This window comes from Silurus meridionalis, chromosome 27 (genome assembly GCF_014805685.1).
Source record: "Silurus meridionalis isolate SWU-2019-XX chromosome 27, ASM1480568v1, whole genome shotgun sequence".
NCBI lineage: Eukaryota > Metazoa > Chordata > Actinopteri > Siluriformes > Siluridae > Silurus > Silurus meridionalis.
This window is the reverse complement of record NC_060910.1, coordinates 13,535,885-13,560,549: the sequence shown is the minus strand read 5'-3', so window position 1 is coordinate 13,560,549 and position 24,665 is coordinate 13,535,885. Positions and strand designations below refer to the sequence as shown.

Below are 24,665 nucleotides of genomic sequence, written 5' to 3'. Positions count from 1 at the left end.
ACCGGTCCTCATTTCGAACAGCAAGTTGCATATTATCTTATCCGCAGGAATGTTTTTACGACCAAATAACATAAATTCTTTCAAAACACATTATTGTATTAAAGTGACATAATGTTTCAATGAATTTACTGAGGTACCATAGAGGCTGCAGGGGGCGCATTCAAATTTGCGGAGGCCGGGGGACAATTGTACCACCAAACGCCAATCAAAACAAGTTCAAAACAGAACGCAAGCTCTACCCTGATTGGTTTGCTGTGTGCCCGACCAGCCGGACAAATATTGAAGAACATTTTTGCATATGCAACCCTGCTTACATGGTTGCACTGAATAATGGAAAACATCTTTGCCTTTCGAGAGTCTTCACTATACAATCTGACATGAGGAACACACATTATTGTATAGTTTCTAGTTCAAGATTATAATTGAAACTTTGGCTACAGTGTGACAAAAAAAAGAGCTGAGAATTAAACCAGCTCTGCTATATAAAAGGTAGTCTGGGAAACCCACTGGGATCTCTTTATAAATTGGTGTTTTATTTTACTAAGCATGACCAATTCCCTGACGGTTTGAAGGATTTCAACACTGAAGGATTTCTTACGTGTACATATTTCGCTTACAGATGTGATGTAAAATCTGTGACTCTGTTGTGCTCAGATAGGATTGTCTTATCAGTGTTTTACCTGTTGAAAACTTGCTTATCAAACTGCAACTCTTAAAATCCTGAATCTTGTGGCCAGAAAAGTGTACAGAAATGTGTACAATATATTCTCTCCATGGCCTCTGTCACATTAGAGTAGAAATAAGATGTAGACATTGCTGACTCCTCATGGAAGTTTTGGGGTCCACATTTACACGATATTGGAAGTCCTGTTTGTTTTATTAAACTTTCTGTCTTCCTTAATCACAGCACCTTGGTAGAGTCATTTCAACATTAATTTAACACAGAAAAGTACATTGTATTAGTTCAGGTGCTGAAATCATTGTCCCTGTCCTGGATTCAGTTCATGACTACTGTGATGACACAAGAGCAGCAGGAAAAGCAGGTCACCATCAAAGCAGGAGCTCTGTAATCTGGACGCCGCAGAAGTGAAATGCGTGGAATAATGGTAAACAGACAAATCCACTTTGATCAGCTGCCATGGCGTATTACAAACTCGAACCACAGTGGGAGATGAACCATTGTGCTGATAGATGAGTGGGCTGTTCCTCCTCTGTAGAAAAGCTGCGAAGTCACTGATTAAGCCTGGTTTTGGATAACCACTTTACACCACTTTCATGTCAGAGAACGTTATATGCAGCCACAAGAAGATATCGACCGTTTGGTTGGATTGAGGAAGGTGGAGGATTGTGGTATTGATTCCGCATGGGAACATGAAACCTAAAGAGTACAATAGGAGTGTTTTGGATCTTTCAATCAGCAGAGGCCAAGAGAAAATTAGAAGATGGAGGGTTTTTGGTGATCTAGGCGGCACAGTACTTATTTAGCTGAGTGACTCAGCATTGACGAGTAATCTTACTTTGAAGATGCATTCGGTAGAATTTGAGCTTTAGTCAATACAAGGTGAAATAAAATAATTGCAACTTCCATATGAACATCATTGCTCTATGTTGTTTGTGTACACCTATATACAAGGAACAGTAGTAGGATGTAATTGTAATGTCAAAGTACAAAAAAATATTCACTACAAGTGCTACAATGCAACAAGTTATGATTGTTGCTAACCAATGGAAATAACGGACTCAGTGAGGTTGGTGATGTGGTCATTGAGAGAGACTGCAGCTAAATGCTTTAAATGTAAATGTAGGTAAACTACAGAGAAGCAAATGTACACTAGCTCCATCTTCCTTCGGCCATGTTGGTTTGGTAACTACTATTATTATTATTACTATTATATATTTCATTTTTACATTTTTATTCTACGTGGCCAGTTATGATGCAGCTAGCTGAAAATACTGCCTTACTTAATACTGGAAATTTGCATCTTATTTTACACAGAAATCACAGAATGTTCAATATTCCAACCTAACTAACTGCATCTCATCTCATTTCACTTGACATAAATACGATCATTGTTCCAAATGTTCTAGTGTAGAACACTTATGTTAAGTGCATGTTTTTTTTGCCCGACAAAATAGTACGTGTTGACACTCATGCACTCATGCCATGTTTCCAATGCTTACTATTAAACGTAGAGGGATGTAAATACAAACAAGGAGTCTGATATAGACTTTTTCCTCAGACTGCAGGAAGTCCGATGACACCATCGTAACTTGAAAATATCATAAGTCGTCTTAAAGACTAAAGGAGTCTTAAAGGTAATCACTAAGGGCGTAGTATACTGTAAATTATTAATAATTTAACAAATGACAGTACATAATTTAGCAAAAAGAATCTACAGTATATATGTATGTGGCAGTGTGGTGGAGGCCTGAGCATACGCTGCTACTTTTGCCTGCCACGCAAAACTTTAAATATTTATACAGATTTACCTCGTACAAATGACCTCATTCAGTTATCGTAATCTCAAGATCGAAAAAAATCTTAAGTCGAACCACTGTAACTCGGAGACCATCTGTAATCCGTTCGATCGTATTCTGTGATATATTTGGAATAATTCTAACTGACTGTGATAAAGAATTACCACAGTAAAATAATCTGATATGAATTTTCTATTCTATTATTTTTCTTGTACTTCTATATAGTAGGAATAGTATCATGATATAAATAAATTGTCATAGTAGAAAAAGACTGAACTATTCAGCACAAATGCTACATTACTGTAAGTTGCCAATAAAATCGAAATGCTAGATTCAGTGAGCCACAGATTAAATATCAAACTACAAGACTGAAGAATAAGCGATGAAGGCACGTATATAAGGAAGGGCCTCGTTCAGGCAGCGTTTAGAATCGAGACCTAATGTGTCCTCGGCTGCTCAGTGTGATAATCCCCATGCCGTGATGTCACGTAAGCTTCTCTGAAAGACGTGGTGGCATTTTGTCTGTGCCAAGCCACAGCATTACTCTTAAGTGTCACAATAAGCTACATGCATTTGATTATCTGAGTCTTCTTTCAACATTTTTTTGTTCTATTCTCCTCTTTTTGTAACAGCATGAAAAGCACTGCACACTTAGAGGTACTTGGCAGAGCTGCAGCTTCATCTTCTATATCTAATGCATATATTGGCTGTTTCTATGGTAACAGATCATTTATAGGGACTTGTATGATGCTGCACATATTCAGAAGGGTTCAAGGGAGACGTTTATTTAACAGTTCTGAATGGGGGCTTTGGGTGTCAGCACCTTGTACCAGAAGTTTTTCACCACAGGAAAGTCTTTGCTCTTTATGTGACAAGCTGCATTTCTTTTTTGTCTCCATAATCGGAGAAGAAAAACAAAAAGGGACACTGATGAGGGAATAATTGTTTATCGCTTCTTCAGCTAAGTGATAACTTGATTCCTGGAACAGTAAATGTGACTAGAAACCGATAAAAAAGAAATAAAAAAGCATGTTTAATATAAGTAAAAAATTTAAGTGAGCACTTATTGTGGTTCCTGATTTATTACACACTATACATGAATCCTTTCACCTTTATCATGTAGAAAAAACATGCTTTTTTGCTCAGAGAGAAAATGTTAATGCGCTTTGATTTTTTTCGCTTTAGTCACAAGGCCGTTAGTTCTCTATTGAAATGAGACAAAAGTGTGACACTGAAAGGGATGCAGCATTTCTGCGGAAAGGTTACAGCTGCCAATCATGTGATGCTTGATGCAAATGAATCATCTCGAACACACTCAAGTTCTCTCTCTCTCTCTCTCTCTCTCTCTCTCTCTCTCTCTCTCTCTCTCTCTCTGTCCTGCTCTCTTTCATCTCTTTTTCTGCTTGGCCTGCTTTTTTTTTTTTTGCACATTATACAAGTCATTATGATGCCGGCTACGATTATCTTTCTGTCATTACTTTGAAGTTCAAGCAAAATGCTTCTGCTGTTGGGGTTTTTGTTCTTATTTTCTCTTTTTTTCTTTTGTGTGGCATCATAAATTGCAGCTTCTTCTTCTTTCGGCTGCTCCCATTAGGGGTCGCCACAGCGGATACTCCATCTCCATACCCCTGTTCTCTACATCTGCCTCTTTAAAACCAACAACCCGCATGTCTTCCCTCACCACATCCATAAACCTCCTCCTTGGTCTTCCTCTTTTCCTCCTTCCTGATGACCCCATCATCAGCATTCTCCTACTGATATACCCCATGTCCCTCCTCTGAACATGTCCAAACCAATCTCAATCTCACCTCCCTCACCTTGTCTCCAAAACATCCTACATGCGCTGTCCCTCATTTTTAATCCTGTCCATCGTCATCACTCCCAATGAAAATCTCACCATCATAAATTGCAGCAATGGAGAAAAATCTTTAAAAAAAAAGTTTTTTTTTCTTATAGCAGTTCTTAGCATATGTGCATGCAGCGTGTATAAACCTGCCGTTGTTGCAGATAATTTCTTGTTTTTCTGCCGACAAGAAATTAGTCACTTTACTAGACTGATGCGGATTTTTCTTTTATATAATGTCTTGTCATTGATAGGCAGCTCAGCCCTGGTGTTAAAATGAACTATGACTATAACAATGAGGATTGCGTTTCAATCAGCAAATGACTTTAAACTAAGCCAATGAGACAAAGACTGATGTTGATGGCACTTATACTCAGATTAGTTTTAATTGTAATGCTATGAAATGTGGCCGCGATGGGCTCATTTTTACTACGAATTTTATATTAAATCCAACTTGAAATGCGATTTTTTTTCTCTCCAGAAGTTAAAATGCTATGACTTTCCTGTGATTTAAAAGGAAAGTATCAGGAAAAGAAACGTTCAGGAGAGTAGCGCTTTCAGAATGATTTAGCAGAAAACTCTTAAGGCTTCAGTTTATCGCTTGCCAAGTTGACTGTGATGAAAGAGAAAGTCTGACATATAACTTGTACTATGTAAATGTCATTTCTTGGGTTTAATAAGCAGTGATCCGTGTCGTTTTATTCCAGTATTTTTAGCGCACATGCCAAGAATTTTGCACTGTATTTTACAATGCATTATATTTAAAATGCATTAATGAACACGAATGGATATGTATATTAACAGGTAGTAACTATGAATTATATTGGAATGTCATAGGGCTGGTAAATGATGCTCATCAAAACATTTACTCATATTTGGAGTCATATTATGCTGCTTCATTGTTTGTTATTGCGTATGTGTTGATGCAGAGAGATTAGGAAGTACAGTTAGTCGTTGACTTACGACCACGATTGGTTCCGACAGACCGGTCGTAAAACGATTTGGTCGTAAGTAGAGTAGGCTATATGTACAGTACTGTGAAATGATGTTATAAAAATCTTTAAATAGTATTTTATTATAATTTTCTTTCATTATTGTTATACTGTATATATAATCATCATTTTCTTTGTTCATTTTATGCCATTTGTATCATTTCTACACCATTTTGTTTCTTACTGTCGTACGCTAGCGATTGTGGTCGTAAAGTCGAATGGTCGTAAGTCGACGACTGCCTATAGTAGTGCCATAGAATAAGAGATTGAAGGTTGTTGCTAGCAATTATGTATTGGTTCTCATGATTCATCTTCTATTTTAAGTCCTCAGAATGCTTCATGCAAAGGCTGGTTTCCACAAACAATATTTTATCATGGATTGGTCACATATCATTGTATGGTGCACATGCATTATGCGTATGATTCGTTGTTACAGGACGTGGCTGAGCAGGATCATTTCCAAGAGATATAACTTTAATTGTTTTCAAATGTAGTTGTACTGTCATGAAATTTTTATAGCACCACCTGCAGGCCTGGAGCACTCATATGTGAATTTTTCTTTAAATTTTTTCTTCTCATCTCACTTCTCGTCTCATATGTAGGATTTGAATATGTCACAGTGTGATGTGATTCAGGTGCATATACATTACATACTACAGTACTACTAGGCTGCTGCACCATTTCAGACAGTAAACATCATAACTAGAAATCAAGAGGGTAAATGATTAGCCATATTCAAACTTAGAATCCCTGAATCCTATTTAAGATCTGTTTTTTTTAATAAGGAAGCTCTTGACAATGTCTGCTCCTGACTAAATTGGAACCCTGACAGCCTATTTGCTCCCATTTTAAGTAACAAGATAAATGAGCTCGTGCATTGCAAAATACGAAGCAGATCAGGAAGCAGACACAAATATGAGCAGATGACGAGGCTGAAATAGTTAGCCTCTCTATTTCTCACATTGATCGGTATTCCTGGTGACAGTTCCTGCTCTGGGTCGGCTATTTTAGGCTCCTGAATTTTAAGATGTTCTTTTTTTGTTCTCTGGGAGGGATTTAGTAGATGAACACGTACGCTCATTTACATAGAATTTATAGCCATTTTAATACAAAGACTTACTTTACTGTTAACTACTGGCTTTATTAGTATTGACTAAAGTTAATTGGGTAGGTGATGGGTATTTTGCACTAGGGGCATGAGCATTTAGACCTCGACCCACATTGTGATTCATTGCTACTTTCTCATTAGTTGAAAAGCTCCGTTTTACATAGAGCTATGACGTGAGACACATTAGTTTATTTTTAGTCATAGTTTCTATTAGCCTAATTAAGATCTTGACTGTACCATCAGAGCACCAGATTATTTTTCATAAAAAAACAGACTGATATTTTTAGCATCCTATAAATCAGTTTAAAAAACACCTTCTCCTTTTCCTCCTATTTCAGTTTTTCTATTTTCCTGTTTTTCTCTTAATTTATTTAGTTTAGTCAATATACCCTGACAAAAATATTTGTTCGCATAAACCAAATAGATTGAACAGAGAAAAAAACATTTGCTTCTATTATGTAGCCCTATTTTGAAATATTTTACATCTGTAGAAAGTGACTCAATAGTAATAAACAGCTGATACAAATAGACAGTATTGGTTTTCTCTTATTCATGCTTTATATATTCATTCTCTTTGGTTATGCTGTGATGTTCCAAACAAGGCTTGAATTGAGGTAGCTGTAGAAGAAAGCATTCCTTTCCTTTACGATCACCAAAGGTTTTATTAGGGGACTTGTCGCTTGAGGAAATAAGTGCAGGCCCCCCTGTGAATCGAATAGAGTAAGTAGGTGGTCAAAGTAAAGAAAAACTGACTCATGAAAACAGAAATCTCCCTCTGCTCCTGTAAAGCCAGGTTAGTAAATTTTTTCGTGATTACAAGATAGTGGTACAACATTAGGCACAGGATAATATGCTATATTCTGTGGAAACTTCACTAATTCTTTGTTGGCTGAATGGACAAATCCTCAGCTAACTCAAAAATGTAGTGAAAAACCATCCCAGAAGAGTGGAAGCTGTATTATAACAGCCATAAGAGGAATACATTTGGAATTGGATGTTTAAAAAGCACACATGGCTTTGATGGTAGGTAGGCGAGTATATGAATAAAAGCATTTGTGAATAATCTACAAATGTCAATATATAACAGGTTTCCAGGTGGTAATTCCAGGTTTGCTTTTTAAAGAGTTGTAGGCTGATTTATCTTAAGTTTGTAATCTAGCGTGCCAGTGTAGATTTATTCATTGATAGAGACTCAAAGCGCTGTTGTACGTTGCTGTGGACAAGGGCGTCTGCTAAATGCCGCAAATGTAAATGTAAATATAAAATCATTACAGTTTTGGTCAGAACAAAGCATAATTTGAAGTGGTCAAATTGGTAGAATGTCTTGGCCAGCTGGTAACTGGCAGTCAAACAGCCAAGTCTGTGTACCAATGTGGGGGTTAAATTATGTGACAGTATGTACTTACATCTTGAAAAAAAGTAATAAAAATGTTAATTTCACTGCAAGTATGTATGTTATATGTATTCTACATATAACTATGTTAATGACATATAAAAATCTTGAATTATTATATAATGACAATTTGGACTTGTATACATAGCGACCCTGCCATGATTTTCCAGCATTATTTTACACAAAATACCTTGTCTTTGATGTAAGATTAGCATTTTCATTCTAGCATCACTGACTATGAGCCTGCTTAAGAAATCGTGCATCCTACAAATGGCCCATGGCTCTGACTCGGATAATGTGCATGCTGTGACTATCAAGGCTAGGTCACCTTGAGTTTTAGCTGAACCTCGGCCAGGCAGTCTCTGGCTCAACTGGCCTTTTCTGGATTTAATATGTGTGTGGGTGGCTGCATGTGTATAACTGAGTGTTTGGCTTTGAGACTGTCACCTTCAATCGTTTGACCTGCTCTGTCAATTGGAAAGTTACGTTAGAGCCCTTGTTTTTGCATTACAGGTTATGTAAAAGAGTTGCTGAATCAGCATTAAAGCAGCTATGGCTCCCGTTGGCTGTATAACCATGCCTACACCTGCAGTCTTTGTATGTAAAACAAAAATACTTATTCTAACTACAAATTAGCTAACGTCAGTAAAAGGATGCAAAAAATATATATAGGAATGTTGAAATATGAAATTTTCGTGTTTATGTCTACCTCTAATCACTCCCGATTGTGACAGAATTCTGACCAGGAATTTATATTCCTTGATTAGCTTGAACTCCTGCGTTGCTAAGTCTCTGTCAACAGTTCTGTGCATGTACTTCGGCTTCACTTAGCAATGATGAAGTCAAGTATCCTTCGCTCACAAGCTCAAAGGAATTGATGATGCCAGAGTACCTGAGGTAAATAATTGACACTTGGATATTGTGGAAAATATCTTTTTTCCCCCCATTGTAAATATACAAGGAAGATTTGAAAAACAAGACCGAGTTCAGCCGGCTAGTGTGAGTATAAATATTGGTATTTAGCTTGTGAAACTTTAAAGTTTCTTTTTAGTTGGTATTAAAGAAAATAAAGTATTAAAACGAGTCAAAATTATCTCCAGCAGCTACAATACTACACAGGGAACTCATATGTTGTTTTTGTAAGGATGATGAAGAATGCATGTTATGCCTGGAAATGCATATTTGATAGGGAATATGGTTTTACGTTTCAGTAGTCAGATCACATCATGTGCCTGGAAGCTGAGGAGCTGATCATGAGTACAGCAGAACCTCGGTATATGAACGTCCTCAAATACGTATAATTCAGAATACGAAAAGTCATTTGGCCAAAAAATTTGTATCGGTTTCGAATAAAAATTAAGGATACGAATCATTCGAAACTCATGGCCGAAGTTTTGAGGGGACGTTGGTTCTTCCGTCACGCAACCCACACGATTTCCCGCCACAGAAAGTTTAGTCAGGGTTTTAAATTAATTGTGATAGCACCGTCTTAGCGGTGTTTATCGCTGTGTCTTTGTTTTGTTAATACTACAGTACAGTAGTCATTACTGAACAGTATCGTATACACTATTATATCGTAGTGGAGATTCTCCTTCCAAACAATAATTCTCCTCCTCCTCCTAAAAATGTCATCTCCATCACGCCAGCATTCGCTCTTCTCAGAGGTAAAGTACCAAGTTAAGATACTGTTCTTCTCTTTTAGATGTTAAGGACCCATTATTAAACGCTAAATACTAAATAATATTAGTTCATATTGGTTGTATTTAGATTTTTATATGCATATTTGGGGTCGTTCGGAACGCGGTGCGAATGGAAATTCATGGTGCGAATGGTGTTCCGGAGCGAATTAAATACGTAACCCGAGGAACCACTGTACACACTTTCATGTGCAATGATGTCTGATCAAACCAAAATGGCTACACAGATTGGGTTGACCTGAGCAGTATTAGATCCTTTTTTTTTTTAGGTGTTAGTGAGGACCTCAGAATTCTGTTTGCATGATGGCAATTGTTTTTTTTTTTTCTTCAAACCTAGCATTGTTAAATTCTCTGTTATGTTTGATTCATAGATTCATGCATTATTTTGTTTCTGTAACATCAGCTCTAACTGTACACAAACTTGAATTCAGAATACAGCTACAAATAAGCTACAAAACCACTACATTTTATTGAGATCTTTGACCTCATTAGAGGGAACAGTGAGGGAATGAATGTTTTCACCTGCTGTAAATGTTAACAGAAATAACTAAGTGTTAATTAAATGTGCCATTCACTAATGCATTCACAGTTATTGTTAGCAAATCGCATGTATAAGAGCAGCAAAACACATCAGGATGTGGTATAGAAAATAAATACAGAAATTCATAATAATTATAAGAAAATATTTATCTTTTGTGTTTGGGCTAGCTGCCATGGATTATTTTTTTTTTTGTGTTTGTCTTTTTTGTTTTATTACTTACCGAGTACATACATTAATACTACATTTAAGTACATTTAATTTATTTTTATTTTTTATACAAATAATTCATTTTAATGTTGCATGCAGTTTCATTGGAAATTGGGTGTTTGTTGTTCTGTAAATGGCTCTAATATTTTTTTATATTATTGTAATGTATTGTGTGCAGGTGCCACAAAAATAAACTGCCTGGCCCTGAATAGGCCTTTACAATAATGTATATATTGCATTAATATTTTATTATAAGCAAAAGTAATGACATTATTCACGCCATTATAATCAGGACTGATTGTGTTGGGTAAAAAACTACTAAAATAAACAAAATACAGCCATATGCTGTGTGTTTTGTTTAGACAGAGGCTCAGAAATTTGGTCTTTTCTTCTCTGTTTAATACCAGTCTGTCCCAAAAACATCTGCACCCTCAGTACCCTGGTGACTCACACCTGATGATGTCACGCTCTCTCAGTTGCCATGGTAGTCGTTATGGCAACTGCAGCCAAGGCGATGGAGGTGAAAGCCATTCACAGGTGCAAGTCAAGGGTTAATATCGATAGCTCGGCTAATGCTAATTATGCGCCTCGCTCTGCATGCGAGCAGCAGCTTTTACTGCATGTTCAACTTTCACACACTCCTCCACACACCGTGCAGCATCTTGGTAAGATGTTTTGCTCAGGGATGAAGTGTAAGAAAAACACTCCGCTCGTGGCTCGGAGATCACACGCCAGCTGGTTGCTGGCAGATCTCTCCCTCCCACTTTCCCAGCGTGCAGACTCTAGTCCTGTGTTTCTGTTTCTGAGACATGATATTTCATCAGAGGGTGTTTATTCGCACTGGCCTGCTGTGTTATCTGCACTCCCACCTGTTCACACACAGTACACGGTGGCGAGGTGACATCGCCGTGACCGCTGTCACAGATCGCTGCTTTGATGGCAAGATTACTCAGTGCGCCTTCAGTGTCCTTCAGAAAGATGTTGCTTGGTGGAAAATGTTACTACTGTTTACTGGCTTAATATTTAATTAATGTTATCTTTGTTGTTGCACTTATTATTGATTTTAATATACAGTGAGGAAAATAAGTATTTGAACACCCTGCTATTTTGCAAGTTCTCCCACTTAGAAATCATGGAGGGGTCTGAAATTGGCATCGTAGGTGCATGTCCACTGTGAGAGACATAATCTAAAAAAAAAAATCCAGAAATCACAATGTATGATTTTTTAACTATTTATTTGTATGATACAGCTGCAAATAAGTATTTGAACACCTGAGAAAGTCAATGTTAATATTTGGTACAGTAGCCTTTGTTTGCAAATACAGAGGTCAAACGTTTCCTGTAGTTTTTCACCATGTTTGCACACACTGCAGGAGGATTTTGGCCTCCTCCACACAGATCTTCTCTAGATCAGTCAGGTTTCTGGCCTGTCGCTGAGAAACACGGAGTTTGAGCTCCCTCCAAAGATTCTCTATTGGGTTTAGGTCTGGAGACTGGCTAGGCCACGCCAGAACCTTGATATGCTTCTTACAGAGCCACTCCTTGGTTATCCTGGCTGTGTGCTTCGGGTCATTGTCTTGTTGGAAGACCCAGCCTCGACCCATCTTCAATGCTCTAACTGAGGGAAGGAGGTTGTTCCACAAAATCTAGCAATACATGGCCCCGGTCATCCTCTCCCTAATACAGTGCAGTCGCCCTGTCCCATGTGCAGAAAAACACCCGCAAAGCATGATGCTACCACCCCCATGCTTCACAGTAGGGATGGTGTTCTTGGGATTGTACTCATCATTCTTCTTCCTCCAAACACGTTTAGTGGAATTATGACCCAAAAGTTCAAATGGTCATTGGCAAACTTAAGACGTGCCTGGACATGTGCTGGTTTAAGCAGGGGAACCTTCCGTGCCATGCATGATTTCAAACCATGACGTCTTAGTGTATTACCAACAGTAACCTTGGAAGCGGTGGTCCCAGCTCTTTTCAGGTCATTGACCAGCTCCTCCTGTGTAGTTCTGGGCTGATTTCTCACCTTCCTTAGGATCATTGAGACCCCACGAGGTGAGATCTTGCATGGAGCCCCAGTCCGAGGGAGATTGACAGTCATGTTTAGCTTCTTCCATTTTCTAATGATTGCTCCAACAGTGGACCTTTTTTCACCAAGCTGCTTGGCAATTTCCCCGTAGCCCTTTCCAGCCTTGTGGAGGTGTACAATTTTGTCTCTAGTGTCTTTGGACAGCTCTTTGGTCTTGGCCATGTTAGTAGTAGGATTCTTACTGATTGTATGGGTTGGACAGGTGTCTTTATGCAGCTAACAACCTCAAACAGGTGCATCTAATTTAGGATAATAAATGTAGTGGAGGTGGACATTTTAAAGGCAGACTAACAGGTCTTTGAGGGTCATTTGCAGCTGTATCATACAAATAAATAGTTTAAAAATCTTTAAACTAAATAGTTTAAAGATTTGTTTTTTTAGATTATGTCTCTCACAGTGGACATGCACCTACGATGACAATTTCAGACCCCTCCATAATTTCTAAGTGGGAGAACTTGCAAAATACCAGGGTGTTCAAATACTATTATTATTTTCTATTTATTATTTTCCTCACTGTATATTCATTAAATACAACAGTGTAACTTAAATAAATAGAAAAATAATTTATATTGGCTTTGCACCTTCTTTAATTCTTCTTCAACTGCTTAATCCTGGTTTGGATTCTGCGACTATGTACACTCTGGATAGAACACCAGTCTCTCAGGTCTTCATAGACACACATACACAAAGTTGAAATTACCTAAATGTAAATTAGAGCCATCGTTCCAACAACTGGCAGGTTTTTTGGGAGGTAGAAGGAAACTGGAAAACCCAAAAGAAACTTATGCGGAGAAAGAAGGAGAAAAGCTGCTCATGTAGTAAACACGAGCTCAGGATCAAACTTTAGCTTTAAACATAGTAAAACCTGGCCTGCATTATGAACAAAATCAAACAAACAATTTAAAGAGCATGTGTTCTAAACAGTTAGTGGAAACAACTTTAATTATTGATGCGCTACAAAGCGCACAGCTGGCTTATGTTCGGGTTTCCGTCTGTTCCTGAATTGTGTTGAATTTACAATGAGAACTTTCCTTAACGTAACAGCTGCTCTGCATTATACGTGCTCGTTCTGATGTAAACGGCTGTTTGTGTGTGCGCTCGTGTGCTGCATCATACATTGGTTCCTTTGGTACTTTCTGTATTTATTGATCATAGTGACTTGGTCATTTACAGGCATAGCAGTGTACAGTCATTGTTTATTTGGCCCTGATTTACAAGAATGATGTACGTTCGAGGAACCTGCGAACACTGTTGCGTCACAGAGCAAATGTAGTAAACTTACAGCTACTCAATAATGCTAATTGATTTTCCTTGTCTCCTTTTATTGCATAATAAATAGACCATATAATCTTCGCCCACTTAAAGTACTAAGCAGTTTGGTCCATTGTTCTTTTGCTACACTGACTGACAGCTAAAGCTGTACTTATATGGATCTGTTTGTGTTTGTGTCTGTGTGTCTCAGTAGTGGGCCAGTGTCCCCGCAGCCTGGACTGTGCACGTGAAGGGCGTAATTTTTGCCAGCCTGGCTCGTCCCAGTGCGGCCCCTGTCTGGCTCCGCTCATCGAGAACAAGAAAGGGAAGTGTGTGGTCAGGAGACGGAATCACATCAGTAAGTAACTGTGGAAGCACTTTATGAATGTTTTTACTCATACAGGAATAACTCCCTGGAAAAAGTGCACTACTACAACTACGACTGCAACTATTACTACAGTTAGACATGTCAAAGCCATATTCGTATCCAGAATGCTGATGGAGGGGGCGTGTCTAAAAAGAAGAGGCTAACAGTGAACACTCAGGGCTATTGACCATCTTAAAGGACCATCTGTCCAAAGGTTAATAAAAGCATAATGTCATAATCCTGAAGTACATTCAGATGACATAAGTAATGAAAATATACTAAGCAACCACACAGCCAGATGTTTCAGTCATTCACTTGGAAGTTGCTTCTTTTCCAAAATACATTTAGCACACCACATTTTCAAAATGAAATTTCATTCAATAATGAACATGTAGAACATCCACAGAACTTACTTATGGTTTAGCAGCTATACATGTTTTCTCCCTCTCTTTTTCTTCTCTTTCTTAAAAAATGTATAATGCAATTTGTTTGCAAATAATTGCTGGCGCTAGAGACTCTTTTCAAAAACTGCTCAATAAATGTTTCGGACAGAAACATCACCATTTTAATGATTACAATTTGGACTTAAAATACATCTTTTACTATAACATGTCTACCATGCAAATCGTTCAACAGTTGCTGTTGTTATCCACATGATAACACATTACCACATTTAGTCTTCATTTGCTGATATAATAATCTCCACTCTTCTGGGAAGATGTTCCACTAGATTTTGGAGTGTGATTTTTGGAGATTTGTGCTCATTCAGCCAGAAAGGCATTAGTAAAGTCAGGGGCTGATGTAGGGTAAGAAGGATTGGGGTGCAGTCAGCGTTCCAATTTATCCAAAAGGTGTTCAATAGGGATGAGGTCAGAGCTCTATAGCAGCCTGCTCATGAGCTTCCATTCCAACCTATATGGTCCATATTTTCATGCAGTTTACTTTGGTGCACAAGGGCATTGCCATGCTGGATCAGGTTGGATGTAGGAAAAGAAGGATTAGGGTGCATTCAATGTTCTAACTGGTCCAAAAGGTATTCAATAGGGATGAGGTCAGAGCTCTATAGCAGCCTACTCATGATCTTCCACTTCAACCTATATGGTCCATATGTTCACTTTGGTGCACAAGGGCATTGCCATGCTGGATCAGGTTGGATGTAGGAAAAGAAGGATTAGGGTGCATTTAATGTTCTAATTGGTCCAAAAGGTATTCAATAGCATAATATTCAATAGCATGTAAACCATATCATCACCTGTATACATTACTGACTTAATTTAATTGTGAAGGTCGATTGTCCCAATACCAATATCCATATAGTGTAGCTGCTGTTACCAGTCAGAATCGAGAAGTCAACAGTGTCATAATATGCATATAATAAGAATGTTGATATGCTTTTCTAATTCATCAATTCCAACTTTTAAAGACTTTTTCCCTGTAATAAATATGCATGAGTTTGTCATCACCATCATCATCTTTTTGGTTACCATCATCTTCCTGATGAGCCACGACTCAGTCATGTCCAGTGGTCACTGTCATGCTTGTTACCACATGCTTTTAGCTCTGACTCATTTTTTCCTGTGGTTTAAAAGCTGTATTGAGAGAAGCAGCTGCGTAGACATCCGAGCCTCCACTTTAGGTAAAATTGGGATGTCTCACTAACACCGATTTAATGTCATGTACAGTCTGTATGATTGCATGTCTGAAGTACACGGTGGTATTAGGAGTAATTTAGCTGTGTATCCGGGATTTTGGAGAGAGTGCAATGACGAACGATTGAGTCAGACAAGAGATGATGGTTGTGGGGGATGGGGGGTGCGGGCAATGTGGTCAGTTATTTGCTCTCTGTATTTCGAGTGAAGAATCGGCATTGAATCCCACTTTAGTCAAGACCGCCCAGTCGTCATCAGCGTTCCAACATAGCAGCGTGTTCAACATTTTTCCTTGCTTTCCTTCCACATCTTTCTCTCTTGTTTTCTCAAGTCTTCCTCGCCCTTGCCTCGCCTTGCCTCGCATCGCTTCCTACTTCTCTCTCACCCACGCAGCATTCACGATGCAACAGGAGACGTGAGAGAGAGAGAGAGAGAGAGAGAGAGAGAGAGAGGAGGAATAAATCAAACATGGCTCGGTGCTGCAGTGCTGAGCGATTCTAAAGGAAATCACTTTCATCAAACACTGGCTGGTAGTAAACCCTAGCTCTCTTTTCTCATAGGTCTGTAAATAGAAAACAAACTACTGTATTTTCCGGACTATAAGCCGCTACTTTTTTCCCACTCTTTGAACCCCACGGCTTAAACAGCGAAGCGGCTAATATATGGACAAACTTTACACCAAAAAACTGAGCCTCATAACATTTGACCAATGAAATTGCCGAACAGGTTCAGGTGAACCAATGAAACTCTTTATATTAAATCAGATGCGCTCTCACTGAATCGGGCCGCACCACATCATAAATATGGATGATGTTCCTCTGACGTTTGACCTGCCGCTCACTCGGACTGTCAACGGGAAATGCAAATCATTCGTCACGCTGAAAACAACCGGGCATGAAAACACACACTACACCTGTGTTCTGAGCTGCACGGCATCGGGAGAAAAGATTCACTGATGGTGTTTTTTTTAAATACACGACGATGCAGAAAGATAAACTCTCGAGAGAAATTGTTGTGAAAGGAAGGAGGAAGACGGTAAACAATGACTTTCTTGGTAGGCTACTGTTTAGATACAAGCCGTGTAACAGACACTGTCTTTCATTAAAGCCTGTGTAAAGTTCATTAGTTTCAATGTAGACACCTGCAGCTTATAGACAGGTGCAGCGTATTTATGTTCAAAATAAAAAAATTTGTAAAATTCAATGAGTGCGGCTTATATTTGGGTGTGCTTAATAGTCCGGAAATTACGGTACTAGAGGTAGTAAATATATAAAACACAGCTCTCTACTATAATCAAGCTTCTTTATATCGGTTGGAAAAAAATGTTTGGGCTGTCTTTGTGAATTGTAGCACAAATGATCGTGACCATATTGTGATCGATACGATGTAAGCAGGCAGAGCTAATAAACCCTGCTGCAGTAAAGATTCAGCAATCCGTCCATTTCCACCGATCAGCCCGTCTATTATTCTCTCCTTCTTGTGCTTTTAGTGAAAATACTCTCACTTTAAAATCGCGTTAGGATTAACGGCATGAAACATCCTCTGATCGTTTTGGCACATCAATCACCCTGACAGCCGGAGTTCCACGCTTTTTCGAAAGACATTGTGAGTTTAATTACAATGCTCAGGTGTGCAACAGCATGCTTGTGAGAATGCTGAGGAAGAAATTCAACGTTTTCATGTCGAATGGCGCTCCAGTTCTCCATGCTAACTTCTCACTACACTCTCATTCTTGCTAACAGCCAAGAGAGAAGTTCTTAGGAATTTTGTGGGATTGATTGATCACCAGTTCAGTACTGCTCCCTTGTGATTGATCTATACAAAGCTTCTTCATTCCAAACCATTTTAAAAAATACAGTCATTAAACATAATTGGGAAATAAGTTAATAAATGAGTCAATAAAGATTGTGAAAAGAATAAAGACAGAACCTTGAAATTGCAATTAATTTATTTAAAAATTATTTTTTCGAATTATTTTTCATTATGAACTATTATAATAAATTATTATAAGTATAATTATAATGAGTAATGATAAAAATTGAATTATCATGTTACCTGCTGATATTTTAAGTATGTCCTTTTATAACCTATTTTTGTCTGTTTTATCACGGTTGAGCAAATCTACACACGAGCAAAACTAAAACATAGCATGCTCTTACACTGTGGCAGGCAAATCCTACAGTAAATCCATTATCTAGCACACCACAAGTAAAAGCTCTAATGTGCTGCCTGGTGTCTCAGGGTTTTGTTTGCCCAGAAACATAATTGGCAAACAACAACAAACATACAAATACTAGTACTACATACAGGACAACTCAGTCAGCGAGTTTCCTGTCTGAGAAAACCAGTAGTGAGCAGGGTTTCTTTCAGGCTGTTTAACAAGAGAAGACAAAAATGCTGGTGGTTACTAGAATACAAATCCAAGATGCAACCATGAATTAATGAAAAACAAACAAAAAAAATAACCTGGATGTGCAACAATTTTTGTTAATGTTGATTTGTGCAGGCTTGTTAAAGTGCAACAATCCTGTACATTTAGCAGAGTTGAACTACATGCAAATATTGAGATCAACACTAATTTGCTTTGCCTTGATAGGACCTGAAAATGTATGATTGATTCATAGAACTTAAAGATTTTATTTGTCACAAACCTAGTTACATACAGAATACAACTCGCAGTGAAATGCAAACGTGATCGGCTGCTCGTAAAAACTGGGAACTATGAATATGAAATGGGAGAAAATGTAGTAGATAATGATAAAGAAGTGGTAGTAAGTAATAGTCCGAATATATTTAAATGAACCTTCCAGTCAAAACTGCGACTGTCAGCCGTTTCAGTATGCGTATATTTATTCCCCCTGTCCATCAGTTGCCATGGTGATGGTTTTCATTTATGACTTTGATTAGGCTCCACCCTCAATACCCAACTCTTATCCACCCCCACACACTGAGCATATATCAGCGACCCCCCCACACACACACACACACATACACACATACACACACACACAAACACTCACTCATTCGCACAAACACGCCCACACACAATTTGCAGCATTTTCATTTATTACCTTTTGATCTCAAAGCTCTTTACATTGTAAATCTAGTTATATTTTATTGTTTTGATAGAAGTAATGCACTACAGCTCATATATATATATATATATATATATATATATATATATATATATATATATATATATATATATATATATATATATACACAGAATTTTTGCTTACATCAGTGCCCTCACGACTTATACACATGACCAGCTTTGTCCCCATTACATTTTTCAAATTGTAGTTTGTTAAAAATCTATGATAATATTCAAATCAGTATCCTGTGATTTCTAAACCTATAAATCTTTGTCCTAAATAACCAATATATATTTTTTTAAGTGGAAATTACATATAATATTGAAAAATATGGCGAATATTAATGCACAAAAAAACCCCACTTTCTTTCTGATGTACAGAAGAAGCGGATTTGCGTCCCGAGCTAGATGAAGAGATCGACTTCCTCTCTTCAATCATAACCAAACACAGAGAATCTGAGATGAAACATACTGGTAAGACATTGCATTATTTTCAAACCATTATTTATTGTATTTTTATTATTTATTTGTGAAAATGCTTCAACAGTTTGCAAACTCCTCCAGTCGTACACTCTTTCACTCGTACACTGGCTTTATATGGCTCGTATTTGCATGTACAAGAACACACCTTCTCAGCATGTTCAGTACAAGTGTTCCCACCAGTGTAACAAAACATAACACTGACAGACACTGGAGTTTAAAAACTAGTTTGATTTGATTATATTTGTATCAGTTATTTTAATTAAATTTTTGTATTGCCCTCTAGCACCGTCTCAGCCTGTCTCTCATATCAAAGATGACTCCTCATGGCCAAGGGGTCACAACAGAGTGGAATCCTCTCCCAGCTACAATGCAGCGAGGCACCCTGTAACACACACTCTGACCACATTGTCTACTACCACCAGCTCCACTGCTACCACCTCCAGTGCCACCAGCTTCAGTCCCAACACTATCAATCCTCTGATATCAGCCATGCAGAGCGCCCCACTCATTGTGCCCTACCCATCTGAGGACCATTTTAATATCGGTATGCCTTATTTGTTAACTCTTTACTGTGGTGGTGCGATGCTGTGAGTACACCCCTCACATTTCAACAACCATTTAATATATCTTTTTAAGCGACAATACTGTAGAAACGAAACTGATATATTATAGAGTAGACAGTGTGCAGCTCGTATAGCAGTATAGATTTACTGTCCTCTAAAAATAACGAAATATACAGCCATTAACATCAAAAAGCTGGAAACAAAAGTAAATACACCCTAAGCTGTATGCCGCTTAACCATGCAAAGCCACATGTCCTACTCATCATGTTCCTGTTTTTGTCTGCTTGACTGGACCATACAAATGTGTGTATCTTGTATTAAAGCAGTTAAAATCTGTAACTTTAAGTACAATTCTCTTATACTGACCACCAGCATGGTGGTGGTAGCATTATGGTCTGGGGCTGCATAAGTGCTGCTGGTACTGGGGAGCTGTTGAGGGAAACATGGATTGCAACATGTACTGTGACATTCTGAAGCAACTCCCTTCAGAAACTGGGCCGAACGGCAGATTTATAACATAATAACGACCCCAAACACGCCGCCAAGATGAAGATGATGGAGTGAACCCTATTAAGCACCTGTGGTGCATTGTCAAGTGGAAGGTGAAGAAGCTCTATGTATCTAACATCCAGCAGCTCCATGATGTCATTATGGAGGAGTGGAAGAGGATCCCAGCAACAACCTGTGCAGCTCTGGTGAATTCCATATCCAGGAGAATTAAGGCTGTAAATACTGTAAATAACAGTGGTACTCACACACAAATTGACACTTGGGACACAGTTTTTAACATGTTGACTTAGGGTGTACTCACTTTTGTTGCCAGCTATTTGACAATAACGGCTGTATGTTGAGTTATTTTTTCAGAGGACATTAAATCTGTACTGCTATACAAGCTGCATATTGACAACTCTAAAATATATTTCTTATATTATTGTCCCTTAAGAAGAAAAAAACTTTTGTGACATACTGTGCATTTATAATACTTTTGCTTCAGCTGATATAATGCATGTAGCATGCTTTAGATAGATTGAACTATTCTTTCATGCGCATTTGATTTTTAAGTTCTTTGTGAGGCTTCTAATAAGAATATTTGTATTTCTATATCTTTAATAGGCTCTTGAGAAAACTGTAGTCTTCAAAATGTAGTATTACTTCAGTGTATTGAGTATGTGAAGTTAAAGTTGGCTGTCATTCACATACAGTATGAAACGTAAATGCGTAAATTAGTAGGTGGGATCTAGTGGGTTACACTGATTGTATACTGTATTATAATTTAATGATCACATACAGACTTGTTCATACATTATTTTGTACTGTCATATATATATGCAATGATATTCTGTCATTAATCATTTGCTAATTGTTATATTATATGGATGTCTTTGCATATAATTAACCAGTTGGCTATTTCTGTCTCCTCTCTCTCTCTCTCTCTCTCTCTCTCTCTCTCTCTCTCTCTCTCTCTCTCTCTCTCTTTCTCTTTCTCTTGTGCTTTTTGTTTCCCTCAGTTACAGCAGGAGTGTGTCTTATGGTGGCGTCAGTGGCTTTGGTCTTGTTTGGAGTGTGCTGGGTGAGGTAAGACCTCAGTCCTGACTCGCAGTTTTCACGAACAAATTTGAAAACCACAAAAAACATTGTTTGTTTTTGGAGCCAAGTGTCACTGATTAGATCAGTTGGAGCCCTAATTGAACAAGTCTAACTGAATGAGCTGCTCACGTTGTGTTTCCTGTGACAGGATGCAGAGAGGAACTCGTCTGGCACAGAAAGTGGACTACCCAGCCTTCGGGGTAATGAGCCCCCACTCTTACGACAGCGCAGCTGTGAGTTGAACAGAAATCACATACACACGCATATGCACGTTTGGCAAATTTTGAACGTTTGTTGTTTTCATACTGTCATTTCTGTTTTAGTCTGGAGATAAAAACCTGGCCCAGAGTGCTCAGATGTACCATTATCAGCACCAGAAACAGCAGATGTTGTCACTCAAGTGAGTAGATCTACATCACCAGCCCAGCTGCACTACCTCATATTTCATTTTATTCTGAATCATATTCATCTAATCATATCCATAATGGTATTTTTGGCTTCTTATATTCTATTCTGTGCTTGATGAATCCTTCACTGTTCCCATATATGGATAAATACACGAGGAATAACAAGTTATTTATATTGGTCATGCTGTTATATGAATAGAGGTGGTGTAATGTAAAGCTGGTGCCTGTTACACTGTTAGGGTTTATTATTTTCCTATAATAGCTGGTCAAAACAGTGTTTTATTCCACTTATACCACAGTAATTTCCCACAGATTACACTTTATAAATCATTAATGAACTACGTACTGCTCCATTTAATGATTTATAGAACACAACATCCATAAAATGTGTTATTTTCTCTCCTCTTTACATTATAACAAAGGTAAAACATTAGTCCCACCCCTAAGACATCTCGTTTTCTCTCTTTTGAAATCAGAATCAGAATACTATAGAGAATTTAGCCTCACTTACTTTGCTGGCTTTGCTGTCAGATTTGTTGGGATATTACATGGGAGTTAATACATTAAGGAGGCAAAGTTTTTAGAACTGCAGACTGTCTGTTACTTCATATAGTAAACTCTCAAAGATTAGAAGCCTTAAATATAGGACTGTCAACCGATTAAAATATTTAACTGTGAATAATCGCAAATTAATAAATGTAATACCTTAAATGATAATAATATAATATAATAATACTGTAAATGAACTTTTTAATACTCTAATCAACATCGGCATTAACAAATATGGAAATGTATGCAAATGTATGTTTATTATTAGTGAAACCAAACTTAACATGAAGACAACATATTCTTGTAAATGTTTTAAAGTAATTATGGTGTTTTAAATTTCGTAAATCATCGGGACACTAAACGGACGTTTTTGCTGTTTCCACACGGACAGTTTTGATTGCCGGATGTGTGCATCATAATGAGTTTTGGTGCTTGATATGAGACTTGGCGCATCAGTAAAACAATTGTTTAGTGTTTTGGATTATTTTTTCAATATATTTTTTATGAGTAAAGAATGGACGTCGTGAATAAATGTGTGTTGCGTTGAAGGTTTTAATTTCGCTTCTTATATATTTATTTATTTATATTTTTTTATAAAAATGCTCAAACTGAAATGCGCGCTGCATCAGTTGCACGTTAATCAAATTTGTGGCTTTAAAATGTTTTTGCGTTAAAACGTTATTAATGCGTTACTTTTCACAACCCTAATTAAATACGAATTAAATAATAATAATGAAATTTAATCATTTTTCAAAGATTTTAGATACTTTTAAAAGTGATGACAAACAAATAGGGTACAGACTGTACATTACTACTGCACCAATACTGGATACTAATCCAATCCTGATTGGATTATAGGAGTATAGTCTATGGTTCTGCCAGACAATCTTACATAGAAATAAACACTCGGCACCATCAAGGACAACGACCAAGAGCATTGTGCTCTCGATGCAAGGCAAGAGAGTGTGGGATCAAGCTACAGAAAAAACACACAATTCTCTTACACACACCTGAAGACACACAGCTCCATATGCACACACTTTACTCAGTGAGCGTTAATGAAACGTTTTTATTTTTGCAGTGATTCATCTCAATATGCAACAACATGCTTACAATTAGGGCTGCATTTTTTCAAATTTGGGAAAAATTGCATGGTATTGAGTTCGAAATTGCGATTGCGATGTAATAAATGGTATCATGAGTAAACATTATTTTTCTTTGAGGTACAGCGAAATTAAATAAAATAATAATATAAAAATCACAAAAATACGATATTTGAAACATTTTGCCGCTGCACATTTCAATGATTGACCTGTTTTTCTGCTGAAGTTTAAGATACAGTATTATATTTTTACATATTCGAATACAGGAAATTTTGCAATGTATTGAAACTTTTTTTATAGATGATTGCTAATGATTTGTATGGTGTGGGAGTGGAGCAGATTGTATTGTGGTGGGAGGGAAGAGCTATAGGGGGGTGACAGTAGGATTCCCAGGGTTCCAAAAGGCTAGAATTAGTTTATGCAGGCCCTGTTTATGCAGGATGTGACAGACCCCGGAGAGAGACGCATGTATGTTGATTACGCGGCGGAGCAAAAGTGAATTAAAAGTAAAACAAAACTCTGTCTGTTGAACCATAGAATGTCGTCTTTTTCTTTCAACCCAGAAACAGAAAACATCTGTTACAGATTTGTCATATTGCCACGTGACGTAGCATCTTTAATTTAGCAAATCTTGTACAGTTCAGTGTCGGGCTGCTCGGCATCCACCTTCACCTTCAAACAGAGACTATCTGGTCTTTTTTTTGTTTTGCACGGAAAATCTGCAAAACTGTGAAAGTGTGTGTCCACACGTGCAGTTATTTATTTCATTGAATCGCAACCTTTTTACCGTCATATAATCGCACAAGCCGAGATCGCGATACAATCAATCGGGCAGCACTACTAACAATATTAAATCCTTGCCTTTAAGTTGCCAAATGTACAGAGACAAGGCTCAAACTATCACAGGTTTTACTCTAACATTACGAAACAAAAAATTGTGGGGAAAAACAGGAGGCAAGCAGCTCCTTCAGCAGCCAAACACCCAAAATTTGCACATTCACTGTTGACACTTTTAAAGCTTATCGCCTAAAAAAAGAATAATATATAGAAAATATAGAATAACAGTTTGGTGTCCATCGTTAATAATTATTGTTCTTTGTATTCAGACAAAGAGATGAATCTAAGATCCCTGAATCTGCAGCTACCTCGGATGAGGAGAATGAAGATGGAGATTTTACTGTGTACGAATGCCCTGGACTCGCCCCGGTAAGCAGGAGTTCTGTGTGTGAGTGTGTGTGAGTAAAGATATCTCTCACTCACGGTG

The 24,665-nt window shown here is 37.7% G+C and overlaps 1 protein-coding gene across 4 annotated transcripts in view; it reads left to right on the top strand.

Annotated features, from left to right (window-relative positions):
• npdc1b (neural proliferation, differentiation and control, 1b) overlaps nt 1-24,665 on the top strand; it is a 30,214-nt gene that overhangs the window by 2,479 nt on the left and 3,070 nt on the right. For 2 of the 4 annotated variants that reach the window (XM_046842389.1, XM_046842388.1), the window contains 7 exons: nt 13,814-13,957; nt 19,091-19,183; nt 19,476-19,736; nt 21,264-21,330; nt 21,491-21,575; nt 21,666-21,742; nt 24,508-24,607. In XM_046842389.1, coding sequence (XP_046698345.1) covers nt 13,814-13,957; nt 19,091-19,183; nt 19,476-19,736; nt 21,264-21,330; nt 21,491-21,575; nt 21,666-21,742; nt 24,508-24,607 — 827 coding nt within the window. Of the gene's footprint in view, nt 1-13,810; nt 13,958-19,090; nt 19,184-19,475; nt 19,737-21,263; nt 21,331-21,490; nt 21,576-21,665; nt 21,743-24,507; nt 24,608-24,665 lie in introns of all 4 variants that reach the window. The other 2 variants (XM_046842387.1, XM_046842386.1) reach the window with 1 other exon arrangement.